Source organism: Netta rufina (genome assembly GCF_964035555.1).
Source record: "Netta rufina genome assembly, chromosome: 1".
NCBI classification, from domain to species: domain Eukaryota; kingdom Metazoa; phylum Chordata; class Aves; order Anseriformes; family Anatidae; genus Netta; species Netta rufina.
Window position 1 is genome coordinate 20420586 of NC_140123.1, and position 27804 is coordinate 20448389.

Here is a 27804-nt window from a genome sequence, read left to right on the forward strand (position 1 = left end):
CTCCCCAAATGACATTTTCATCAATGCGTTTAACCAGTAAGCAGAAGAGAGTTGAGAAAAAAGTGATTTTTAAAATCAAATTGCAACAAATTGCTCCATCATTTTGTAGTCTCTAAATTACAACATAGTGCCACTGAAGTTTTTTTAAAAAATGCTTCATAATTACTAGAAAAACGAGGTGGTTTATGTGCAGCTCCTTCATTCTGGCCAAATAATTTTTCTCTAATAGATTTCTTTTGTATGTAAATGCAGACCTCTAAACAGATACTCTTGTAATTTGTTGCTCTGAATTCAGTTGTCACCTGCTCATTTTCTTCTGATATTATCAGACAACTTTTCTGTATTTTTCCAAGATACTGGTGATTTTCTTTTTTGTTTCTGGAATGGTAAATTTTATGGAGAAGTATTAGCCTTGGCATTCTTAAGTCAGAAGTACTTTTCTAATATTAAGATGTAATTTGTGCTATTATAAGTTTTCCTGTGCATTTGTCTGGAATGAAATAGCCAGGTGCACTTCAAAGAAGATGGAAAAAAAGCTCCTTTTTTTTTTAATTTTAGGTAATTGTTACTTCATTCTTCTTCATTAAAACCATACTGTTTTGCATATTACGTTTTATTGTGACATAAATGATAGACTAACTTGGGATTCAGTGTAAGGGAGCTGTAGGTATTGACATTAGTCTTACTGGAACAGAATGTGTGTCCTGAGGCAAACAAGTCCCAGGAGCAATAACTCTTGGAAAATGGTTTCTTTGAACTAAGTTACAAAAATTGGGATGATATAACATAACCATTGACCAAGCAATGGACTCAACAGGGGAAAATGGATGCTGTTTTTCAGTCAATTTTTTTTTCATTATAGTTTATTTAGTTTAAATCACTGAAGCTCAGACTTAGAGTATCAAATGAAATGGAAGAATACAAAAGACTACACCATACAGGTAGGAAGCAATTACTCCACCCTTTAATTAAGAAGTTCAGTTTGTGTGATTTACAATAGGATGTTTTCAATTAAAAAAAAAAAAAAAAAAGTCCATTACTGTGCAGAAACTGATTGGGGAATATTTAATTAGTCATTAGTATTTTGCATTTTTAACATTTAGTAATCAGAGTTTATTGCTGAGTACTAATAATTCCTTGTACTTAAGGTATATACAGTTTTTTGGAACATGCTGTGAAACTCAACTGTCCTGTTTGAATGGAGATGTAGTTTTAGGAGACATTACAATTAAAATAATTTTCCAAAACAAAACAGAAATGAGGCATATACTGAGTCTGAGAGTTCAGTCCTTCTGTCTTGTCCTTCTTTGCCTTTGGACCTGCTGGCAAACAACCAAAAGCCACAAGACAGAACACCAAGATCCATAGCTGTGTGCATTATTCTTCCTACATCCTGATCACCCTCCACACTTGTCTGACCTCAAAACAGCAAGCTGCTGGGAGATAAGTGAGTTTGGGTGAGAATTGGCAGCAGGTATTAGTGTGTGCCTGCTGCTCACCTTTCCAGCTCCAATTTGGGAAAGGTTTTGCACCAGCTCATGTCAACAGAAATCCAGCTTCCTCATAAAGAGAGAATATGGTTTGAAATTCTGTACATTGGACCATAAATAAATAATGATCACTTTTTCCGGTGTAACTAGTATATGCTCTGGCTATGGTTTACCCTCTTACAATGTCTAGCTGCATTGCTGGTGAATTAGACTGCCTTCAGATTGATAAAATATATATATATATATACACTCCTATTGCCTTTCAAAGGTTAACATGCACTCAAAGAGCAGAGCTGAAAGCAGACTGATGCAGAGAACCATGGCCAGCTAAGCCGACAGAATCCTCTGTAGGCTCCTTTTTGACTCTAGAGATATTAGTTTCTTAGCAGGCTAAAGATTCTCCTTTCCCCCCTTTTTTTTCCCTCTCTTTTTTTTTTTGTTCCTTACCTTTCCTATTCTTCCATGGCTCTGTGGCCTCCGGTCACTGACGAATTTTATTTCTGTTCCTCTTTCACCTTTCTAAAGTCAGACTTGAACTCAAGGGCATGTATACCTGTTAAGACTCCTTTCTTCATGCTAGAGGCATATGAGGGGATTCTTCTTTACTTGACAATGTGAAGAAGCTATTTTCTTTATGTGCCAACAGCATATGTTGCTCTATACCCCATTTTCATAAGCTGTGGCCTGGATAACCTCAGTACTTCTGCATCTTTATAGACTGTAGCATTTTCTTTCCTAACTCCTCCTGTTTCTCTCTAGGAAATAAAGTAGGAATGAGAAGTTACATATATTAATAATCTTAGAAAAAAGATGAGCCTAGTCTTGGAAGTACATATGCACAGGCAGCGTTGCATGGGGCTTACTTTCAGAGTATTGTAGGTTTGCAGGATGAGATCTTTAGTCCCATAACTGGCAACCTTATTGAACTCACTGTAATGGCTTTATTTGGCCTTGGAACAGTTTAGTCAACACACCATTTTTTGTAAATGCTTTCTAACACTGAGACGTCATGGAGGTCATTTACTGAGAAGTGGGTCCCACAACCATGTACTCAAAAAAGAAGAGTGGGAGACAACCATATCAGGTCATGAGGTTTGATGTTATTATCTTCATGAAACTTCAAGGGAAATAAGAATAACATGCAAATATGACCAGTGCAGAAAGTACCGTTATTCCAGCTCCAGCTCTTCTGAGTACCATTTTTTATATCTCTTCTTTTTTCTTCATGTTCTTCAATCTTTTCTCTAACACTATACTTCCCATGCCTGCTGCTATACATGTATCAATGCCTAGGAGCAAGTGTGAAGCAGCATCTTCAGTCCCACAGACTAAATGACATGAAGAAAGGGGCATGGGATATTTCACTGTTTTCTGACCTCATTAGTATCATAGAATCTTAGAGTGATTAAGGTTGGAAAAGCCCTCCAAGATCACCTGGTCCAGCCATCCCCCTACCACCAATGTCATCCACTAAACCATGTTCCCAAGCACCACGTCCAACCTTTCCTTGAACACCCCCAGGGACGGTGACTCCACCACCTCCCTGGGCAACCCGTCCCAGTGCCTGACTGCTCTTTCTTAGAATAAATGTCTCCTGAATTCCAACCTGAAATTATGTCTTCATTCTTAAATCAAACCTATTTATTTGACCTTTTTTGCATGAATCCTTTTATTTTAAGTATAGTAAAGCACTATGGAAGGAAGATTGAGCACATTAGAGAAACATAAGTGATGGATTAATAAATGTTATGAATTCTCATAAAAATCAATACTGGCAAGCATTGTGAACAACTTTTAATGAAATTGTGAACTAGCTAGTATTTAGCTTGGGCCCAGCTAGTGTTCTTTCATTGTTTAAAAGAGCTTTCCAACAACAACAAAAATCACCATACCAATATCTTATTAATGGTGTAGTTAAACATAATGCAATACAAAGTAAATCAAGTCCATTTATTTATGAGATTTTGTTTCTGCTGCATACAAGGGCCCTTTCTTTAATTAAAGATAAGTCAATGCTAGAACACATAGGTGCTTCTCTTTTACTGATACAAGAATACATTTAACTCACATGCCTTATACAGTGCTAATTTCTTTAACACACCTTTAACTTTTTAGTGCCAGGTTTACCTTTTACCTTTCACTAAATGTTCTTTGTTTTGTAGAAGTTATCAGGATATTCGATATTTTAACCAAAAGGCAAGAGAATTTAGCTGTATGTATGCACACAGCAGCTGTTGGGTGCACTGCAGTTTCAAAGGCAGTGTCCATTTACCTTTCCAGTCCACTTACACTAACCTTGGACTCTCTTAGGTAGTTGCTGGGAGGAACAGTCCATGTACCTTTATCTAGAGTAACATACAGGAGTTCTGTCTCTAATGAATTCAGGATACTTACTGACTCATAAGATGTAAGAGACAGAAAAGGGCCAGAAGGAAGGAATTAGCTATTCCCCAGATCCACAAGAGCAAGCTGGTTCCTCTGTCCCACTCTTAAGAGTCAAGCAACCCCACATTGCGTTATGAAGGGCACTGGGGCTCCTGAAGACCACAGTATTCTTTCTGCAGTGCTAAAACCAACTCTCTGATACATTATGTTACTTGTAAGATCAAGTATGGTCCAGGCAACAGCTAGTCCAGAGTACTCCGCACATACAATGTGGGTGTCAAGTCCTTGGCATCAGACGTTGTATAATCCCACCCCATTCCTCCTGCACTGCACCAGTTGCTAATACACCCCTATCAGCTACCCCAGTACCTAGCAGCTACCCCTAAGTTCTGAATCCCTCTTCCCAAATGAGACACAGGCTGTGACAGATATCTCCTTTGGTACAGCATATTACATAAATTAATCACTCAGATGATAAAGATTCTCACTCCATTCTGTTAAATGCAATTTTTATGCCTGTAATAAAAATAATAATATACTAAAAAGATGAAGTGATTGGTAACAATATATTCCTTCATCATTTGACTTCAAACACTACAAAAGGACCAGAAACTCCAAAACTGTCCTCTAAGTCTCCCTGCACCTCTTGCATTTGCAAGCAAGCTGAATTCCTGTTTTGCCAAGAATTTTGAGGGATGCATGTTTACTTTTTGCTCAACCCCCTCTACTCTCTTCCTCCTTTTATTTCCTAGGGAAGAGACCTTGAAACTTTATCAGCCACTGTATGCACACAGTAGTGTATCTGTCTGCTCCCTGACTGATGCAAACCTTATGCACTGCATAGCAACTTCTAGTTTTAAGTAGATCCGCTGGTCACTGAACCAATCTGTGGTCTCCAGACCTTTAAGGACATAGGAAAAGTCCAAACCTGCCCATCAGTGACAAACTGGCAGTTCTTCAAGGCTGTGACCACTGAAGAATTTACGGTCAAGTCTAAGGACTGATGAAGTCACAGGCTTTGAGATCAAGCAGGGACTAAGAAGGGACGTTCAAAGGCACGGTTCAGCTCAGTTATATAGTTTCCACAATAGGTGCCTGTTTCCCTTTTATTATGTCTGGATTTGAGACACGGAGTCTTTGACATGACAGCTGTATAAAGAAATATGTCTTTATTGTTAGTGAATGTTGCCTTTGTTAAAATCTCACACACATGACTTCCAGAAGGGCTTAAAATCACTGCATGAGTTTCACTGCAGTTTCCATTGCCCAGAAGCCCCAATAAGGTAAATCCTAATAAATTAGCTAACACCACCCATAGTTAATCTAGAAATAGGACCCTGTTTTCTAATAAACATTAGAAAATTAGGATTGTGATTAATATACCAAATGTAATCCTGCCATGTAATTTAAATTACATGCAACTCATATCATATATCTGTAACTGCTTCTGGATCCTGTAGGCTTCTTGACAGCATTAAATTTCGTAGAAAGTAAAAAATATTTCTCTGTTGCTTGATTGCTTTTCAAACTCCATGTCTGATATGCTCTTCAAAAATCTGTCCCAGTCTGCCTCCTTCTAATATGCAACAGACCTTAAAAAGAAAAATGCATATCTACATGTAGATTATTTATATATGTGAAATGCTTTACAAAAAACATGAGCAATTTCAATGTTTATAGCATTTCCCTAAAACAAACTAACGAAACAGTTGCATTCCTGTTATATGCAACTACCTTGACACAGATTTATGAAAATATACTAAACTTTAAATATTGAAAATACAAGCTTTGATTAATTTTTCATTATACAATGCATACAAATGTGCACTGAAAAATGCTCCCATGAAACAGACCTCCCATGTAAATCACATGACGAAACATTGAGTTCCCTTTTCATGAAAGTTTAAATCTACAGATCTGAAGCAAGGTCATAGAAAAGTTGTTAAATCACAGACACTGCTTAATAATGATTACTAATAGAAGGCTGGTGCAGGACAGAGCTGTACTCATGCCCTTGTCCTCAGCATGACCATGGTAGGTGTTTGTGCCATCTCAGAGTCCCAAAGTAACTGCAAAGAAAGGAAGAACTGAAGCAGTTTGAGTAAATGAAAGACAGCTACATCAGTATTGTGTATGAAATTATTTCATGCTTTAGCATGTGATTGGTAGTCAGTGTCCAGACCTACGATGGGATGCATCCTTAGTGCAGGACCTCCTGGGGCACAGTCTTGCTCTCATCCAGGCCGGCAGCCATTCAGCGCACATGAAGAGGCCAACACACACACACAACCCTTGTCCCTAAATTTCAGAAGGTAGACAGCAAGACAGAGAGGCTGGAGAAAACTGTTTTCTGCCTGGTGATGTTGGGTGACCACACAGAGAGAGAGAACAGGGAAGCATGCCTGAGGACTGTGTTACCGATGTAGGCCCTGCTATTCTGTGCTTGTAGAAGGAGGGCACAGAACAGACAAAGTAACCCAAATGTAAAGTAAACTGGGACCACCGCAGTGTTCCCATAACTCCGAGAAGCTGAATTTTCTCCTGAGACCTTTATTCCTCCTCACCTGGGCTTTATTTTCTCATACAGTCAGTCTGAAGGGCTGGAACCTGCCCAGGTTCCCCCTCCTATGAGGTTGTCAGGCCAGTACCTCTCAAGAAGGCCTGAGATTTTTCAAAAAATATATCCAGTGATGTAACTTGCTTGCAAAAAATTCAGGTCAAAACTGAGAAAGGACATTGATAATGTCTGCTGCCTTATTTAAAATGCTTAGGGATTGTATTATCTGAAGGAAAACATAAGGTCCTCTAGTTTATTTTCTCTAGCCTTAATATTGACCTGTTGAATGGGGGCTGCAAAATTCCAGCTGGTGTCACCAGGGAGGATCCAGAAACAAAACACAGTTTGTAAGAAGTCTGATACCAGAATCCCAGTGTTCCCAGGTGAAGCAGTTCTTTACTGAATAACTCGAAAGAAGCAATATAATCACTAGATTGTTGCTGAGCTTGGGCTCTCATGATTTTTAATTACTGCTTCTGTCTATTGTGGAAATGGTACCAAAGTCCTGAAGAAACAAGACCTTATCTGTTTGGAAAATAAAATTCACTAATCCTGCACGGCTGGCCCACCGAGGTGATCACTGAGCTAACACGGTACCTTCCTGCCACCTTGTGGCACAAAGGGGTTTGCGATTTTCCATTATATTGCATAGTTTTTCCTTCAAGTTATTTGAGTTTTACGTTTCAAATGCTATCTAGTTAAATAACATGGAGTGCAATCTTGGTCTGACTGACGACAATGTCAAAACTTGTTAATTAAAAGACATCTATGCTGCACTAGTTATATTATTTTACATACCTTATTATGTTACCAATAAAAACAAGTTCAAATGAAACAATGTAAAAATGGGTTTCATTTAAAAAATAAATAAATAAATAAATTAGTTATAATTAAATAATCTGAAACTATCTTGAAATAATACCTTGCATTTGTAATATTACAACTTCAGCATTTATATTATTATGAATGCCAATATATTTTTCATTTGGGATGCTTTGGTGTAATTTAGCTACTTTTTCAAGGCTGCCTGAAAAAAAAAAAAAAAAAAAAGAAGCTGCATCTTTTATATGAGTTCAGGCAAGATCCTTGAAGTGCTTGTTCAAAGTTTACTTGCTTTTCAAACTAAAGAATCATATGAGAATGTGCTCCTATCAGATTTCTTGCTCCTGTTTTCAGGCTGGAATCACCAACGCGATCTTTGAGCATGGATGCACCAAGAGGCATTAATATCAAAGCACAAGCAGGGAATATTGAGGCTCTTTCCCAGATGGATATCAAACTACAAAGCAGCGATGGTGTGGTGAGTATAAGCCATTCTGTTTCTGAAGCTGTGGTTCACAATAAATAACTTCAGGCCTTTTATCAGTTATATCAGTTCTGCTAATTGAATTCCTAAGATTCTAGAGGATGGGATATTAAAATCAATGGTGCCAACAAGAAGACATTTATTTGTGGATCGGATTAAACAATAATGCCAATTGATATAATGCTGTATTAGCTTAGAGAAATGTCTTTTAATAAAACTCTGCTGGAGCTCAGCTCTCTGCCAGTTCCCAGGTGCCCAGGCAGCACTGGGGGCTTCTTGGCAGAGCCCCAGCCCCAGGACTGCTGAACAAAGGCACAAAGCTCTGCAGAAACCATTTAGGTTCTTCTTAATCTACCACCTAGGTCTGTTTGTTTCTATGGCACACTTTATTACATCGTTATCTCAAAAAAAAAACGTTTGTCCTTCTTTCTTCCATGCAGCTTTTGCTCGATGCAGAAACGGTGAGACTGCCTAAGCTGCCTGAGGGTACAAGAGGTGGATCTGGTATTTCTCAGGGGCTGTATGAAATCTGTGTTTGCCCGGATGGCAAGCTTTATTTGTCAGTGGCCGGCATGGGCTCCACGTGCCAAGAATACAGCCGTGTCTGCCAGTGAAGCACTAGAAAATGCGGCACGCCCTCGCTATTCTCAGTTTTGTAGTATTGCTAACAAGCATTTACTGAAAGTGGAATTTTCAGAATTTTAAAAACAAAGTACTTCTGTTTATGAAACAAATCTGTATCTACAACTCTGGACTACAGGGTGAAAGGGGAAGAAGAGCACAAATGACATTTCAACTTCAGAAGAATGACCTGAGTGAGATGATATGTTCTGGCAGTCACACTTTGAAAACATCCTGATAGAGAGCGTAAGGAAAAATAAAGGGAGTATGTTTTCTTGCTGAACTATTATTCCATCAGATGATTATGTCATTACTAATATTTCTGAGCTCCGTGGTTTTTTTCTCTCACTACATGTAAATACTTACTGCATTAGTGGGTGAAATTAAATTGAGGGAACTACTTGAACTATTTGATAAGACAAATGCATTATTTGGAGAATTAAGACAGTGCCAGCAAATGGTCTATGCAATTTTGTTCTTGCAATAACACAAAATAGGAAAGATGTGCTATTTGTATAAGTCCTGTGTAAAAGGTGTTAATTTGCTAATAGCTTTTTATTTTAATTTGGCAACATAAATGCTGATTTGCGTATTTCTGAGATTCACATAAAAATTAATACAAGAAGTTACAAGAGTTATTTATACCTTATGTGTCTTCAATACTGTTCACTAAAGAGAAGAGAAATATGTTTGTATATTTTATAATAGCAATAGTTTGTTGTACTGCCTGTACTATCACACTCATTTAAACCCCTTTTTGATTTTAGGACACACTAATCCAACAAGGCAATTTACTCTGCCAGCTTGACCACTAAAAACAAAATAATCCTTAATGTGGCTCCAGATTGTCTGCTACAAGGAACTGTCTGGGCGGTGGGGAAAAAAAAAAAATCATTTCCGTCTGCAGCTGTTGACTGATATCTCTTATCCTATCAGAGTGGGACTCCATCACAAATGGAGGGAGTAAAATTACTCTTTATTATTTTTTATGTTAGGACTTTGGATACAAAGTAAATGCTCACCAGAGCTGACAAACCATTTATTGACCTTGTAGAGAAACACAACCACAGACCCATTCCCCTGTACAGTGTTGCACTGAACGCAAATAAATTGTTTGCACACCTCTGGGTAGTAGGATTTGTATTAAATAATCTGTCATTTAAACCTCATCGTCTTTTTGACCCCATTGATGCTGTTTTATATACACTTGTTATTATCACCCAAGTAGGAGCTGCTACCACATTGTGCCTTGGGGTCTATTTACAGAAGGATTTTAAACCATAATCATTATTAGACCACAGAATGCCTATCCTTCACAGAAAATAATCTTCATCCTTAAGGCAGGAGAATCAAAACAAATGACCAAGATTGTACCGTGTTTTTACACTTGGTATTTCAGCTTTGGTGGACAACTGAAGAAACCAACACTCAGTTAAGATCCCAGATAGCTACAGAAGTCTGAGTTGAAAAAGAGCCCCCATTTAACAGTATCTGTTCTTATTGCAGCAAAGCCCTGGGTAGTCCCTGCCTCGAGGGCTGCCTTTGTAATTTATCCAATGATGCTAATGTACAGTCCTGAAATTACCCTTCATTAGCAGGGTGGAGCTCTTAGCAATTCCTGCAAATTAGAAGAGATTCAATGGGAAAAGTAGGAGAAGTGTGAGAGTTGAGTTTTTGGGTCCCTTCAGGCAAAGGAGGCAATTAAATCCAGGTCTCCCTTAATATTTGGAGACTACTCTGACTGCTAACATCATGCCTAAGGGAGAAGTAGGAAGCCACACGTCCTCCATGTCTAAAATTCCTTATTTCTGGCTTTAGACATCTATCTTCGGGAGTGAATCCAGGGCTCTTGGCCCTAAAGAGGGAAATGTATCTCTACTACTGAATAACGCAACTAAACTCTCAGCTGAAACAACCTTTAACAGAAACCTGTTTTCAGCATTAATTTAAGTTAGTTAGGTGGTTCCAGCTCCATGTACAAGTTTTTCCAGGCCAAATTATGGGTAGTCTTAGCTTACATATATTAGATGAAAATTCTATATATTACAATAAAAGACGGCAAATTCCACTGCATGTGCCAGATACCTAAAAACTACTGCTAAAAGAAACTTGGAGTGCTGTAATGTCCAGAAGTAGTGGAACAGCAAAAGAGGGAGTTAATCCTCAGAGAGTTAAGCCACTGTCTAGTTTCAAAGACATCTCATTTTCCTCATACCTACATTTCCTTCAGCAAGGACCACATACCCACTTCTGTTTGGTACCAAACTACTCATCTACCTGATTTAATCTCTACATTTTAGCCAGAGACTGAAAATAAGTACGTCAGTCACAATCTGCCTATTCTGCTGGCAATGAAAACAGCATTTTTAAGTTACTCATTTTAAGCTTATGTTTTGGAGGCACATTTTCAAACATGAATTGCAACTTAATACAGTCAAAGGGATAACATCCAGGCTTCCCATATTACACAAGAATAACCTAATGCCTAAAATGTTGGGTATTTGCAGGCAAGGTCTGTTGCGACTTCATCCATTGAAGTTGCTCCATCTTAGTTAACATTTACAAAGCTGTGGTGTAGACCTAAGAAAATAGGGGTGCCATTCCCTGGCTAAGTAACACTACTGAGCATTATAGCACCTCAGATAGACATTGCAATTACTGCCTTTCAGTGGAGGTAATCCTTTTTGACTTGCCTAAGTTCACAGGTGAGTTCTGGGTACTACAGAGCTGCCGTGTCCCAGGCTGGGCCATCATCCCAACCACCAGTTTGCCCCTCTTTATTTTTTTTTAAACTTCAGTCTCATTTTCATTATTCTGCAAAACTGATGTTAAAACATAATTGCATTTTTTAAGTTGTGAAGTGAAAAGCCGCAGGATTTTTTAAACCCTGGATAGCATCTTCTTGTCGCTGAAGAACATTTCGGGGATTTTTTCTTTTAATTGTGGTTAGTAAAGAAACCGAATTCATGCTAAAATTATCACAGTGTAATCAGCTGATGCTATCATCTGAATTGTTAATGTCAGTGTAGTTCATATATCACTGACTTATCATTTCTGATATCTCCATGTGGCCATCCTTCCATCAACCTTTAATACTTCCACATTATTGTTTCTACTTGAATCAAACTCTAGTAAAGAGTTAAGAGATTAACAGAAAATTATGGCACAGGAAAATGAGAGTATGCACTTCTCTGATTTATTTACAAAAATGTTAAGCAAATGGAGGAAAAAAAGAAACACCCAGCATCATGAACTGTATTTTTCCCCAAAAAAGAACTACGTATGGCAGTTTTTGTAGCTGGTTGGGATTACTATACAGTGGAAAAGTAAAACATCAAAGCAGTAGTAAATACTTACTGATAATTGCCCAAACACTACACTTTGTTTCCATTTCACAGGCCTTTAGTATTTACATTTGTTTATATAACTTTATGCAAAAGGAAATTGCAAGTATTAACTGAAAACTGAGTTCTTGAATAAACTTTATACATTTTGAAAAATCTGCTTCTCCTTTGTGTTCAAACAAAACTCACCTTAACTGAATGTTTTTATGTTTTAAAATGTGATTGTCTTCCCAAGACTCCAAGAATATGAAATTAATGCTATTTAAAAATAGGACTAAATTTGGTCTAAAGATTTACTTCCCAGCATCAAGACTGTGCTTTGCAATTAGGCTTCACTGGTCATCTAGAATTTCTTTGTCTTCATCAGTAGTTGGTGAGAGAAAGCAAAATATTATGCCAGTGCTACTGAATTAATCACCTGGAAAGCAAACCAATGAAAACATAAAGAGCTTTGGTAAAAAACTCATTGACCAACACCTCCATGTGACAAAAACATGCGTCTTCTCCAAGTGAAAACGTCTACTTCGTCTGTCAAGCTTAATTATTCTTGAACTATTATTTCTGGCAGTGTTACACAATGTCAATCCAGCCATCTTCAGACTGTTCAGATCTGGCAATATGAAATCTTAAATTTGGTACTATCTTTTTTTACTTTAATTGTAACAATTACAATAGATTTTATTAAAACCTCTTTTAAAGTAACCCAAGTACCAAATTAATTCAAACCATACACTAATAGCTCTTAAACTAATCTTACTTTTCCAGTCACCACTGTAACTTTATTTTGATGACAATTAAAGCACAAATATTCAAAACCATGTTTCTTTACACAACTATTTTTTCTTTTAGTAGCCTACACAAAAATTTATTTCCTTTTAAAATGTCATTTTTTTTCTCACTAAATGCTGAGGCAAGTGAGCTACTTTTCTCACTAAATGCTGAGGCAAGAAACTCCTTTTCAAATAGGAGCTAGTGCTGTTGAGAGGAAAACTTTTGAAACTTCCACAAGGAGATAACATAGCAACAAACTCAACAAGACTCTACCATGACAGCTGCTTAGATTTAAGCTACTGATTGATGGTTCAGTCAGTTTCCCATAGCAGTTATCCTTGTTAAGCCTCGAAACTGTAATCCTTGAAGACAGGACTGCTATAGCTCCTTTTAGAGACACACATTATTGGTGCATATGGATATATAGCTAGCTGAAAAAACTTTTTCACTCATGAATTTGTGTAATGTGCGGAATTACTTGTAAAAATTATTTTTGTGGAACCTGAATGCAAACATTTACTTCTACAGACCCTTACTAAGCATCATCACAACATACTGTTCAGTTTCCACGCTGAACTTAGGAACAATACTATGTGTTTCCAAAGCTCCCAGCTGAGCCAAAAGAAAACATGAATTAAGGTGTTTTGTTGTTGTTGTTTTTGTCCCCCTCTAGGGATTAAAATACCCATATGAAATCCATCTCTATCACGTTTTCCTGATCTCATGAGGCCTCTTTACTTAGTCTGTTACAGAAAGTTAACCAAATGAAAATGGAGATTGCCAATGTAGACACCCACTCTTGCCTGTCTTTCTGTACTCATATGTAAATTCATTTACAGATGGCATCAACACATTAATAGAATAAATTATTTATTCTGTGTCATTCAGGTTTTCTTGCACATCTTGGTTCAGCATTTAAACTTAATTTAGACCATTTAGCTTCCTAAGAACTGAGACCATTTCTTTCTTATAGCATCAGCACCCGATGATATATCCGACATAGTTAACAAAATAGCTTAATAATTTTGCACAGCAATTTTAATGGTTCATAATGTCAATACTGTAACATAAGTTGCTTACAAAACTTAGTTACATACTTTAAAGATTTTCTTCCTCACAATCTCACCTAAAAATGGAATTGTTCACATAGCTTCTCTGCTTTTTCCATGCCCCCCTGCTACCTTGTATTTCAGGTGTACTTAAACTGAAAAGCAGGGAGAACTATTCCCCCTTGTTTGTTTTATGCTTATTCTGAATACTATTCAACTGTCAATACACAAAATAAGGATGAGCAACAAAAGGGTGTTTAAAAAATGTATAGGGAATTAACTGATTTATTTGATAGCACACAAGAAGTTTTGTGGTTTACTTACATGCTATTTATTGAAAAAAATCAACAAAATTACAATTTCTTGAGAAAATCACAAACATTTGTCATTGTGAGAAAAAATGCATTTTTCCTTTTTAATATTAGTATCTGTACAATTGTTCAGAATTGAAAAGATTGCATATAATATAATAGAAAGCTTGAAATAATAGTTAAATTTAGTCTACTTTATAAAACCAAGACACATCAGACTGAAGTATGCTTGCATTTTTATTAAAATTATGGCACTTAATATTTAATAGCAGAAATAATAACAGGGCTTCACAACCAGAAAGAGTATCACTTTCCAAACATCAAATTTCTTCCCACTACTGTTAATTATTTGCAAGAGCTTCCAGAATATTTTCAGAGAACAAGCCCTTTACAGATTGCACAAAACTGAAGAAGCTTTTGTCATGACTTTTATTTTGGATTTTAACACTTCTAACAGCTGTATCAGCCCTGCAAGGTCACTGTTGTTTATTTTCCTTTGCATTCTGTAAGGTAAATTAGTTTTGCTGTGCTGTTGAGTAAACAATCATAGCAGCATGTCACTGGAAAGTGATTAACATGTTAAGTGTGGCTGATCCAGTAAAGAAGCAGCCTTCTGTTTAGCATTATCCTTCATTTTATTTTATTTTTCTACAAATAGTTAATGTTGAATATATTGCATGACATTACCAGAAGTATTATGAACTATGAAAGAAAGAGCATGAACTAAAAACCAGACTTCTGCAGGGCTGTAGTGAGCAACAAAACAAAAGTATTACATTGCAGCACCTTTACATATGTAACAAAAGAAAACAAAAACAAAACAACAAAAAAAAAACAGCACTCACTGTACACCAGAAATGTGTTACTGAATTGTACTACTACCAATGTTTGTTTGTGGAAAAATATATGTATATATGTACATGCACAAAGGCACACATAAAAAAAGAAACTCAAGCATTTAGACATCTGAAAACTGGGTTTTGGTGTGTGGTTTTAAAAAAAAAATCATCATAATGCACTGTATAATAATGGTCAACAATATTGCATCATCCACATGCATTTGTTCATTAAACAAAAGAAGACAGGCTCTAGAAAAAAAAGAAGTAAATTAAATAATTATTTTACAATGAAGTAAATGCAATCAATGCATGACATGAAGTTGCATGTTAAATCAAGTATCATTATTCAGGATTAAAATACTGTACCAATTCACAGATACTAAACAATCCTTTAAATGTTCACAAGGAGAGACTGCAGCAAATTTATAATCAGATCCAGCTGATAAGAATATTACTATAATTGACGTGAATGTCCACAGAACGCAAAAGAAAACAAATGGTTTGGAGCGGTATCTCCAACGTTATTTTATTTTCCATCTCGCCTCCTATTTCATAGTATGTCCAGTCTTAAGATTAGTACATTGAAAAATGGCATCATCTATTTGGAAACATAATATTAAATGAAGTAAAATCTAATGAGGACTTATATTTACAGGCTTCATCTAACAGAAAGCTAAGCTTTGGTTATATAAAGTGCAGTTCAATAATATGCCAATTAATCACGATACTATACACACAGCTAATTTTTGCAGCTCAGTTTCCTTGGAAATTTTTAAAAATATTCATGTTTTACAGTTTGCTTATACAGCAGGCTCAGTTAAAAATAAATCCCATTTAAATAAATTTCAATTCTAAGCAGTTCAGTACCGACCACCTGTGCGCATTATCCTTCTAAACTGCTTTGCAATGTTTAACCCCTTGGATGTTCAGTAATCTGCACAATCACATTTGTGTCTCATCACATGGAATACCTAAGCTCTTGACAATACACTTCTCTAACATCTTCAACCCTCTTACACTTTTTGTTGTATGAAGTTTTCAAGCTTTATTATGATACAAGCAGTACATTCCATCACTCTCATAGCAACTTCTGAAGTAAACCTATCATTTGGAATCTGGGGAAAAGGAAGTAAGTCAGGATACCTAGTTCTTAAGCTATCTACTCCATAAGCTTCCAATGTCTGAACATCATTTGTAAGCCCTTCAAGTTGTTGACTATATTCTTCTATCTTTTGTGCAAGGGCTGCTGGCTTTACATCTTTGTCTGATTTTCCCTTCACAGCATAGTCAGCTGCAATCAAGGCTAGTTTAGTAGAAAGGTAGCATTTAAAGCATACCCATTCATTGGCATTTTTATGGAGATCATTTCTTGCAGCTGAAAAGTTAGCTCGGGCCTGCCTAAGCCATCTGCGTGCCTCTACAGGATTGCCAACGGACCTGAACGTAGGTGGGACAAAAAAGCGTTGCGAGAAAGACGGCCCTGTGGAAGATGGACATTTTTCTTTATGCTGTTGCCTTTCAGATTTGTGGCTTGTTGCTTCTTGATTCCATGAAGTATAAAATCTTTGAAATGAAAATTTATCTGACTGAAATCGAGAAGCTGAGGATGAAAACGTTCTTCTTGAGGCTCTGTCCATGTTTTGATCCATAAAAGCCTGTTTTTCCATCCGGTTAATCTCATTCTGTAAATGTTTGAAAACTTCATTAGCTATATCAAGATTATCTGCATTTTTATCTGGATGCCATTTAAGATACAGCCTTCTAATAATCTTTTTTCTTTCAGATTCTGGAAGCTTCCAAGCCTGTTCAATCACAGATGTCACTTCTCTTAGTATTTCTGGCAAGGAGTTTGGCTTTATCTTCTTTGGAGAGTGATGTTTTGAGGACGTTGTTTTGTGGCCATCTTTACCACTGAAGAGAGGTGGAATTGTTCTCAGTCCATGCGCTGGGAATTCTGTAGGACTAGTTGGGGTAGAAGGAGTGCTATCCCTGCCTTGAGAACTTTCCTCAGGTCTTGAAAATTTGTACAAGTCAAGAGAGCTTACTATCTTATACTCACTATATCCAATATCAATCTGGTAAATCTTCCCTAGAAAACTGTGACTTTCATCATCTTCTCGCTCTACTTCTTGTACAATGATTGCATATGTGTAAGTCGGCTGATATGACCCATATATATCACCACCTTCAGCATCAACAAGATAACCAACATATTCACCAGGATAAAAAACATTCATTGGATCCATAAGAAGTGTATAGTGAATTTCAGCTGGTATAGGAGTGCCAGGGGTTGGTAGTTCAAGTTTTGATGGCTCAGAAGAGTCATACTTCACCCCAAGACTGTCGAGCTTCTCACTGATCCGGTAAATGTCATTGCAACCCAGCATAGCAATTAAATATGAGGTATCAGAAATCAGGTTGTCAGTTGCAGATTTTAAGGTCATTGCTAACGCTAACAGGAAATTTATGTCTTTGCTGTCTGAATGCTGTATATAAAGCAGTATTACTGCATTTCCATATCTCTTTAGGAAAGCAAATGTTTCACTTTTACTGTGGGGAATAGGAGCAAAGCCTTTAACTCTTAACGTCGTTTGCAACTTCTCAAAACAGGAAACTTTCAAACCTTCTCGCAAAGCTTTGCAAAGTCTTATTGCTTTTTCTTCATTAGCTAAAAATGCATTGTCATTTTCATGCTTCATAATCCTAATGAGTCCTGTGATGAACTGTTCTGAAGATAACAGTAATTGTAATCTTCCCTGCAAAGAACATAATGCTCCAAATTGACAAATTTTGGGAGACTCTTCATCCAACTGTTCTTCAAGAATACTGCTAAGCAAGCGAGGCCTCAGTTTCTGAGGGAATAACATTATCAGTTTAGTGTGAAAACCATGGTCTTTGCCTAAATAACACTGGCTAAGATCAACAAGCATTTGTACGCCAATGTTACCCTGGATTCTACTTTTGTAGTGGGGTGCATCATCAAAAACTAAGATACTTGACTTTACTAACCTACCATCTTGACTGGGAAGATAAAGGGCAAAATCCCTCATATTCTCAAGGTCATTTCTAACCTTGACAGAATCATTCTGAAGACTTTTGAACAGGCCAGAAACTACTCTCTTAACTGTGCGCATTTCATTAGGATCCAATTGCTTTCCTTCAGAGTTCTTGAATATGCGACCTAGAACTTCAACATACTGTTTTGTTGAAATAATATCTTCAGTACCCAAATGCTTAAATAACTGATGGAAAGTACCAAGTTCTAAAGGAAGTTTGTAAAGATAAGGTTTAAAATCAGATTCATATTCAAGGTTTATTACCACCTCTTCAGGCTTCAGGAGCTTCCAACCTTCTTCCACCATTACAAAAGAAACACCTCGAAGCTGAAAGCGGAATTCCCTTTTCTCTGTACTAAGAAATTCATAAATGCTTCTCAGGACCTTGGCCCTAGTTTTCACCATTTCTTCATCCACAGTTGTTATATTGCATATATTCCTGCAGTTGTTGATAACCTTGTCCAGGGGAGGGTCTAAATTAACATTCAGCATAGTTAAAACTTGCTCAAGTTGTTCTTGTGCACCAAGAGTACTTCCTTCTTGCTCTTTGATACTTAAAGGCGTTGCTTTCTCTGGAAGAATGGGACATGAGGTCCACAGCAACTGTAACACATCAGTCTGTTTGAATTTTGGATTCACTTGTGCCCCGTTGAATCGTATAAGAGGGAGCGTCCCATTAACTTCTTGATACTGAGGATGAAATCTAACAAATTCTGCCGGTGCTCGTTCAGGGCACAGAAAAGGAATTAATGACAATTCTTTCAGAAAGTTTCCTGACAAAAGATCGGTTCTTTCCTGAAATATGTGATGAAGGAGGACATCAACAGTATTCTGCAGTGTTTCTTTAGACCAGTTTTCTGTATTAGCTCGCATGCTGATCTCCTTAGCAAATTGTAATAACTGTTGCTGTGAAATAATGAATTTTAGCCCAATATGTCGTAGAAAAGTTATCCACGATGGAAGGAACGCAGCTTGACTTTTTGGTTTTGTAAGTTGTTCTAGTTTCTTAAAAAAATCTTGAGGTATAAATAATTTTTCAGGAAGCATAACTTCAAAGACTTTTACAGTCCTGTCATAAAAATATTTTGCAGGTTTTAATCTATTGCTTGCATCATGAATGATCAATATGTTTTCAAGCTTTTCAAACAACTGTTCTTTCATTTCTGAAGTTTCTTCAATGCTAGTTAGCCTGTTCTTTAAATAGATCAGGTGTTCCAACTTCGCATCATAAGACAAACTTTCAATTTTTGGAAGAAGATGTTTCAAGTACACTTCAAGATCATCCACAGAGACACAGCCAAGCACAGTATACAAGTCTTTCAAATGAATTTTCTCTTCAAGAAAAGCTGCTGAAGTTGACTGTGTCCATCTATCTACTTCTACTGATGGGATGCTTTTTGTGAGCACATAACACGTCCCATATTTTGAAATGCTGATGTATCGGCCACTAATGGATTTATAACATGGAAGAGACTTTAAAATTTTAATGTCATCCTGAGATGTCAAATGACACAAATTGCAATTGAAGTACATTAAGAGAGCCTCAAAGTCACATTCTGCCAACTTTTCAGTTCTAAAAGTTGATGTTTGTACCATATATTGTATGGCTTTCAGAATGCTTGAAGGATTATCTATATTTGCTGTACGTCCTGACAACAAAGGCACTAAAGCACTGTCTTTGGAGCAAATTTTGTTCAATGCCAACTGAATACAACCTGTTTTCATTAAAGCATGAAAGACTTTATCACTCTGAGCATTTGGAAAAACAGCAATATGCATAATGCTAAGGGGCAGCAAAACATCACACTCTGGCACAACAAGGTGATTAGCCGAGACAGTAAACTTTACACCTGGAAGCAATGTCCAGTCCTTCAAAGTTTCAACAACATCATCAAATTTTGCTTGTGTATCTTCTTGCTCTTCCTTAACGTTTATAGACTCACTAATAAAATGCCAGGCATTTTTAAGCCAAGATTCACTTGCAAAGTTTTCTTTCCATTTCACACAACTTCTAGTTTTATATTCTCTAGGCAACACAGAAGATAGCAACTCAGCAAAGCTTGTGATATCAAAGACTTTTGCTACATCACTGCTAAGTAAAATATTGTTGTACCTCAAATACAATGTGTTCATAAAGAGATCCTTGCGAGATGGAATCAGTTCATGATATGTTGTTAAGAACTTTGGCCGTTTTGAATCAAAAATTTGCAGAACATTATCAAGGGTAATAAGGAGTGGCAAGCCCTCAATTTGGATTTCATTTTCTTCTGCATCTTTAAAACAATAGTCAACCAGAAGTTTGAGACTATGGAAGAGTTTTAAATTTGTCTGCTGAAGACGACAGGGTAACTTTCCAATGTGGCAGTTAGAGTCTGGAAAAGAAAACGTCATCAAAAATAATCGAACATCAGCAGGTGTCACATAGGTGACAGGAATATCTGCATCTACCAAGCAGTGATAGAGATTTGCAGTTTCATCACAGTTGTATACCAAATTAAATCCAATTTCTAAGAGTAAATGTTTGAGTCTGTAAACGTTTTCAGCCACAGACTTCCGAGTTGTAATGTTGTATTCTGTATTTTTGAGATGTTGCAATTCATCTTGTAGCAAGTTGTCAAAGAACGGCCTGCCTTTGTTCACAGTAGACATGTTAACCCACGTGATGATAACAGCAGAATGCAAATCAGAACCATCAACATTCGGAGCTCGCATAACAGGCAAAAGACGCTTCAAATCTTCATAAATACAACTGTAAACTGCTTTCACTAAACAATACCAATCCGGCTGAATATCAAGTCTATTAACTGGAAAAAAGGATAAAAACTTTTTCAAAGTGTCTTTCACAACATGAACTGCTGTGTTCTGCAGTACTGACACTGTAGGATCAGTGCCTGGAAAATACCGTTTCTTCAGCTGAATCAGCAATTCAACATAGGCTGGTGCTATCAGTGCTGTCATTAGGCTATTATTCCAGTCACTTCTTACTCCGACTCCATTATCATCACGCCACAGATTTCTTCTTGCAGAATCCAGAGCAAAGTGTCCATTCACATGAAAAGGTAGCCCAGTTTCCAAAGATAAAGGTAAGAAACAGAACGCTCTGTGGGGCTTTTTGTAATTATGAGTAATACAAGCTGCTACCCCACCACGTGGAAAAAGAGTTATGTCCTCATTCTTGTGGGCTGACACCACACTTTTAGATACCTTTTCCATGGCAGAAAAGCCTGACCTGTTACAAATTAACCAAGTTGTAAGATTCCCCTCAGAGTCTTCAGTATCCATCGTGTAAGTTATCTGTTGCACAGGTATTTCACTTAGCTGCTTTTTTTTAGTTACACTGTCAATTACAGATGCATGGAATTGCTTTCGTTTTAATCTGTCTCCATCAGTGATTTTTCCTTGTACAGAATACAACACATTCAGTGCTCCTGTTGTTTTTTCTATCTCACAAATAGAAATTTTTTCCATGTGGTTCAAAAACATTAAGAGTTCTGCTCCATCTGAACGCAGCTTATCTAAAAGATTTTGGACCATTCTATCTGAGCATGGAACTGAGGAAATTTCTGATACTTTTGCCATTTCTCCATTTCGAAGAGGAAACCTAAACATTGTGCAATTATCCAGTTTAAAGTGATTTCCTAAGTAGAGGTCCAATACATCTGAGAACTGTGTTCTGAAATCTGCATCTAAATCCCTAAACATGCGGCCAGGACTTGTTGACGTCGCACCTGGTGCATATCTAGCATGAGGATCAAAAATACAAAGTATATCATTGCCAGATATGAAAGAAGGGCAGTCAGTAATGTGATAAACAGAATTGAAACCTATACCATATTGTCCGGTTTTACAGGGATTTCCTACTTTAGTACCTTTTCCAAGGTTCTGAATTCCTCTAATATCATCTTCTGTAAAAGGCTGATTGTTGTAAACACACAGTGCTGGTCCTTGAAGCGGTGCCCATTTCTCATCAAATATTCTATCAGCCGGATGCTGTCTAGGATCAAACACAAAACAGATCTCTGTAGCTTTTGCATCATCTGCATTCTGAAGGAGCTCTTTCAGCATTTCTTTTTCTGAAGGGTAAGCATTAAGGATGCTTTTAATTCTACTCGTCAGTTTTTCTTTCTGGCCAAATTCTGTTCCAAGGGTAGTAAAACAAATATTGGAGGCATACCTTTCTAAAGCTTTATGGCGTTTTGGTATTGCTCCAAGCTTTACTGCAACTTCCCTCGGTATATCGCCATGACAATACTTAACAGTTGTGTCTTTAACTTTAATCCATGGACAGTCATTGTAACACAAAGATTTAGCAGGCAGAAGTGCAAGACGAGTATCGGGTAACAAAATCTCACCATACTTTTTCTTACAAAATTCCTGCTTCTTCTCTCTAATGAGGCTCCATATTCCTTCGCTGATTATTCTCCTGCACAGCTGAAAGTTGTCTTCAGTTAGTTGTTGGGTCCCTCTTTCCTGATTTATTAATTCCAGAACAAGTGCAAAATCTTCAACTGCAAAAGCCTGTCTTACACCCACACTTTCAAATAGCTCACGGAAACTATTCTTGTATTTATTAGGCAACTGATATAGATATGGTGCTGCTTCAAAATTCAAGTGAAAAGACACTTTTGTTGGATCAACATAGACATTCTCAACAAGAATAAAACTATAACTTGTCAGCTGTTCAATTATCATAGCTTTTGATGATTCATTTTGTAACATTGCTTCATGTAGATGTTTGTAACAAGCATTAGTGATATTCTCCTGATATAATGTAATGCCATCAAATGACTTTGCAACTTCTTCCAATTGATTTATGACCAAATCAACAGCTGGTTTCTTCAGTAGACCCAAAAATTCTTTTACAGCCAATGACAAAGCACCACAACCTTTAAAGGAATGGGAATTTTCATTAAGAATTGGTTGTATTAGGCAAACTATATCTTGATGATCAGCAGTGAAAAGATCAGTCGCTGAAAACATTGCTTCAGGCTCAAAATCACTGCCTTTCCAGTGTAGCGAGAAGCCTGCTGGCTTGCTAAGGAAAGGAAGAAAAGGGATGGTTTGACATTTTTCAGCAAATTCTTTAGCTCTAGGGTCCCTACACTTCAGTTTTTCATCAATAAGACTCAATATAATACTGCTTCTGAGACAAGCTGCTGCATGATCTGTCTTGTTAACTTCAGCCACTGACTCTGCACGTTCTATCAGATCTTCCCATAAGATATCATCTTTAGCCATTCCCAACTGAACAAGTTTAACCAAAATGACTGGATTAAGATAATCCTGAGTGGTGCCGTAAGGAAATCTTCCATCTTCAGCATCGTATAACTTTGCAACTCTTCCTTCAGGATGGATCAGTCTTGATGGTGTAACTAACGGATGTCCATCCAAAGAACAAGGAATACATGGAGTAACACGAAGAATTCCTGAAAACTCCTCAAGTTTTTCATTAAGAACATAACGCATCAAAGGATCACGCAACTCTGCATCAATCTCCTGAATATTAGGGAAAAACACCTCAGAAAAGAATTGTTTTTCAGAGAAAGTGTTCTCCAAGAGTATGTACTTGCATCCCGCTTCTTCAAATCCTGTCTTAACCCAAGACGGGAGATCTACAGCACACAGATTTTTGGAACCAGTTTTTTTAAGGTACTTTAGAAAGATCTTAAAGGCTGATGGTCCGACATCTGGTCGTTTCAGTATCGAGTCATCTAGAAACCTTACATTCTTCATGGAAACCCAAGAGAAACCATCAGAAAACACTTTGATCCCTTCTTTGCTTTTCATATGAGCTATGTCTTCATAGAACCCTTGACAAATAACAGAAAAATCATCATGAACTGAATCAGGATCTGGCCACACAGCACAGTAGTTATAGTCAACTAGCTCACCATTGATTGCCATGTCACGCAGAACGCACAGAGCTTCTATGTAGGCTTTAACAATAACATGCCTCATGAACACTGTATTCCATCTCCCCTTTGTGTCTGTTTTCCAAATCTCTTTCCGGTTTGAAGTAACTGCAAAGCAGCCGTTTATATGAAGAGGTAAACCTGTTTTTATTCGTAGAGGTAAATAGCAGAATACTTCACCTACGTTATTGCAATTAGGTTTCACAACCCACTTTTGATCCTGGGTTTCAGACAGCAACACACCCACTCCACCACAAGGAACAAGACCTAGTCTTCGTCCACTTTCATGTAATGAAAATTTTAAAGCATCACCAGTGTCCATGCAAGAACATATGAGCCACGTTGTTGAATCTACTGTCTTCTGTGGCAGTTCATCAGATGACCTTTTCACCTGTCCTGATTTAGCCATTTCAAAGAAAGAAGCTGGATCATCTTCTGCACCTCGGAAGAGCGGAGACTGTAAATCAGCAATCCGCCTGAATACATGGTGAAATTCTTCTACTACTATCTGTAGGATACACGACGACTTTGGTGTTTCAGTGGGAAGCTTTTTATTACTGCTGCTGCAGACCTTCATCAGTTTAGCTGCTTCCTTTAAAACGCTTACATTTGGTGTGGTCAAGGCTTTGGAAGAACAAATTTTTTTTTTAATAGTGATAACATCTTGTGCCACCCCAGGATCATCTTCCTCAATTTTCAAGTATTTCAAAACCATTGAATTTACACTCTGAGCAAATATTATCAGTCTGTGACCACAAATGCTAAATTCATCCACAAGAGAATAAATGTCTGCTGTATTGTAACATGTGCTGCTGACTTCACTCACTTTAGCTTCCTGCTGAGTTCTGAAGGAGAGCCTGAACAGTGTTCCTTTGTAGCTGTATGGAGATTCTACAGTCAGTGGTAGCTGGCAACCAAAAACTCCTATAAATGGCTTAAACTGATTGGGAAATTTTCGCAGCCTCTTCTGTTGTTTACTCCAGTTAATTTTGATCCCAGGATTAGATTTATCTCTAATATGCTTACTGATATGGTTAACATTTGGATCAAACATAATCATGAACTCCCGGCTCAAAATAATAGGAACATCAGTAATATGATAAACAGAATTGAAACCCAGTCCAAATTTTCCTACTTTGTCAACTTCACTCCTTTTTAAAGACTCTCCTAATCGAGTTATATTTAGAAAATCGGAGTCAGAAAATTCAGAATTATTGAATGACCACAAAGCTGGACCATGACACGCCGCCATTCCTGGATCCAGAAGATTCTCTCTTATATCCATATTTCTCCTCATGTCAATCAGGAAATTACATTCTGTCGCATTAGCATCATCAGCATTTTGAAGAAGTTCTTTAAAGATGTCTGAAATGGAAGGGTACTCTTCCAAAATGTTTTTAATTCTTACAGTCAGAGGCTCTCTTTGCCCAGATTGCTCAAATCCCATGTTTTCTGGATTAATCAACCTTGTGCTAAGGCATGGGACATTTAACCACTCAGCAGTTTTCATTGGTATGTCTTCATGCACCAAAATTATTGGTTCAACAGAATCTTCAAGCAAATCATTTAAATCATCAACTTTGATATCACAATAACAGCATTCATGAATTGGCCTCATTGCAAGTTTGTAAGGATGTTTGCCACTGTACAGTGGCATGGGTGTATGCAGACTTGCAGGAATCTGATTGCTGTACAGCCATCTTATAATGCTCAACATAATGTGAAGATTTTGTTTACTCTCTTGTTCTGAGAGAGTCTGCTCACTTTTCAGATATATTTTCTGAATGACCATAGAAACATGGTCTGGTGTTAACTGCTCAATTGAACCACAACATTTAAACAACTGGTGAAACTTTGCCATAGTTTTTGGCACATAATGCAGATAAGGCTGGAGATCAAGATCAGGTACTGACTTTATTACTGCTTGTGTGAGGGAACAAAATGTTTTTCCTGTCCAAACCCAGGGAAATTTCAAGGCTTTAAAAGCTTCTTTCCCTTCTTCTAAGTGATCATGCATAAACCCATAAATTTCAAGCAGGATATGCTGAAACTGATAATAGTCCTCATCACTGAAGGTTTTAGAACTGTGCCAATCAACAACTACCTTGAAATGTTTTAAAACTGCTTTTATGCTGGGCTTTGTGGAGATGCCAAGAGATTTTTCTATATCTAACTGCACATTTTCCACAAGAGGAACTGAGGAACCTACTAAAATTGCATGAGAGATATCACACATTTCCGGCGGTAAACACAGATTACAATGATCTCCTTTCCAAACTAAGGATCCTGGATAATTTGGAGGTCTTTCCTTACATGCAGGAATCCATTTTATTTTTTTCAGCACAGCTTTTGTTTCAGATGACTGAAGCAGCATATGGTTTTTGTTTAAAATCATCAAGAGAGTTCTAGCTTTTCTTAACAGTAAATCATGATCGGTGTTAGAGTTTGCATGCAAATTTTCAATTTTATTTGCCACTCTCACAATATCACTTTCCTCAAGATTGGCTTCACTTTTTAAGCCTATTTGTCTCAGAGAATGAAGAATATCTGAAGATGTAAAAATAGCAGGGGGGAAGCAAAATTCCTCCTCAGCATAGAACAGGTTTTGCAGCAGTTCCACCTCAGGATCAAAGAGTTCATTTGCTGTCATTATCTTTTCTTGTGAAATCCTAATAAACTTCAGTGTTGTCAGCCAATCTATCACATCCGTATTCTCATTTTTCAGAAAAGTCAGATTCTCAAGAACCCATTGCATTATCTTTGTTGTTTCGTCATATGAATAAAAATCACTTTTTATGTCTTCTATAATAAACTTCAAACAATCTGTGCTCTTCAGCTGTTCTATTTTTAGCAGGTTAGCTAAGCGAATAGTAGCTTCATCACTGCTGTCAATTATTGGAACAGAAAATCTTAGACCAGGTGGAATTTTAGCAGTGTGGTGTAATACCTTACTACCTTTCAGTCCAGCAAAAGCAGGGACACCTTCATCAGATAATTTTTCCATTTTTTTAAATATCAGCAATTCCTGAATAATTCTTCTCTCTTTTTCATTTGCATCAGTTAAACTAGCTAAGAATGCCCTAAGAGCATCTTTATGCGTTGATGGTAATGATGCAACCTGATTGCATAGTTTCTGTAGGGTCATTTTTTCCATTATTTGTAAAACAGCACTTGGTAATGGTGGATGCACATATTTCTTTATAAGCGGGTGTTGGATAGAAACATCTAGTTTCTTCAGTACCACTCCACCAACTTTCTGAATAATATCAGATAAGTATTCTGGGAGTTGAGTCTCAGATTCATCTTCCAGAATAATAGGTGATGGATTCCTAAATCTAACCAGTTCCACTGACGTTTGGTTTTCCTCCAGAAGAGTCTTAGGAATAAGCGGCATGTCATCAAACACACTCAAGTCATCAGAAAAATGCATATAGAGGTTCTTCCAGACCATCTTAAGCCAGGAAATTGATGGGTGATTTTTGTCTTCCAAACCTGGATACCACTGTACCACCATGTCTCTGCCAGGCCACACGCTATTCATAACTTCTTTAATTAGCCGAGCAAATCTTTCTGGGTTCAGAAGCTGCAGCTGAGTGCATGGTCTTCCTGAAATTACAGCAAAAGGGTAAACCATGAAAATCAGAGCAGAGTTACATAGCAAATTGCTTTTTGAATGTAGAAATGAAGCTCCCCTTTATGTGGAAAAACTGCTACATAGAACTGCATATACCAGCTACTCTTGCTTTTAGGGAGTTAATTAAAAACAAATACATTCCATATTAGTATAAAAAACAATCAAAAATGATCAATAAGTTACTGCATTTGTTAGTTTGCTATAAAAACCTTCAGGCATACAAAGCAACTACAGATTTACAATCAAAGTCAGTAGTTTTTTCCTGTTTGGTTGATTCTTTGCTCTACTTACTTGCCTAGTGGCAAATAAGAACCTAATCCATTATTTGTTTGTCTATACCCACAAGGATTACAGTAGTTTTGAAAGCTTATTTATTAGATATAGCAAACCAGAGCAGGTATAGATGCTCTTACACTAAAAACTGACAAGCAACAAAACTCTGCTGTTCAAGGAACGCTAAGTTTAGATGTGTATGTTTTTATTCCTATCATGAAAGCCTTCATTAAAAGAAATGCTAACATATCTTAAT

General features: G+C 37.1%; 2 protein-coding genes across 4 annotated transcripts in view; one reads left to right on the forward strand and one right to left on the reverse strand.

The window, feature by feature from the left end:
- Positions 1–9482, forward strand: part of SGCG (sarcoglycan gamma) — an 87192-nt gene extending 77710 nt beyond the window's left edge. For all 3 annotated transcript variants that reach the window (XM_084306180.1, XM_084306181.1, XM_084306182.1), the window contains 2 exons: positions 7609–7732; positions 8179–9482. In XM_084306180.1, coding sequence (XP_084162306.1) covers positions 7609–7732; positions 8179–8352 — 298 coding nt within the window. In that variant the 3' untranslated portion in view covers positions 8353–9482. The remainder of the gene's footprint in view (positions 1–7608; positions 7733–8178) is intronic.
- Positions 9483–15686: 6204 nt separating this feature from the next.
- SACS (sacsin molecular chaperone) overlaps positions 15687–27804 on the reverse strand; it is a gene marked incomplete at its 3' end in the record, with an annotated part of 28596 nt that continues 16478 nt past the window's right edge. The window contains exon 9 of the mRNA XM_084282571.1: positions 15687–27247. Coding sequence (XP_084138697.1) covers positions 15687–27247 — 11561 coding nt within the window. The remainder of the gene's footprint in view (positions 27248–27804) is intronic.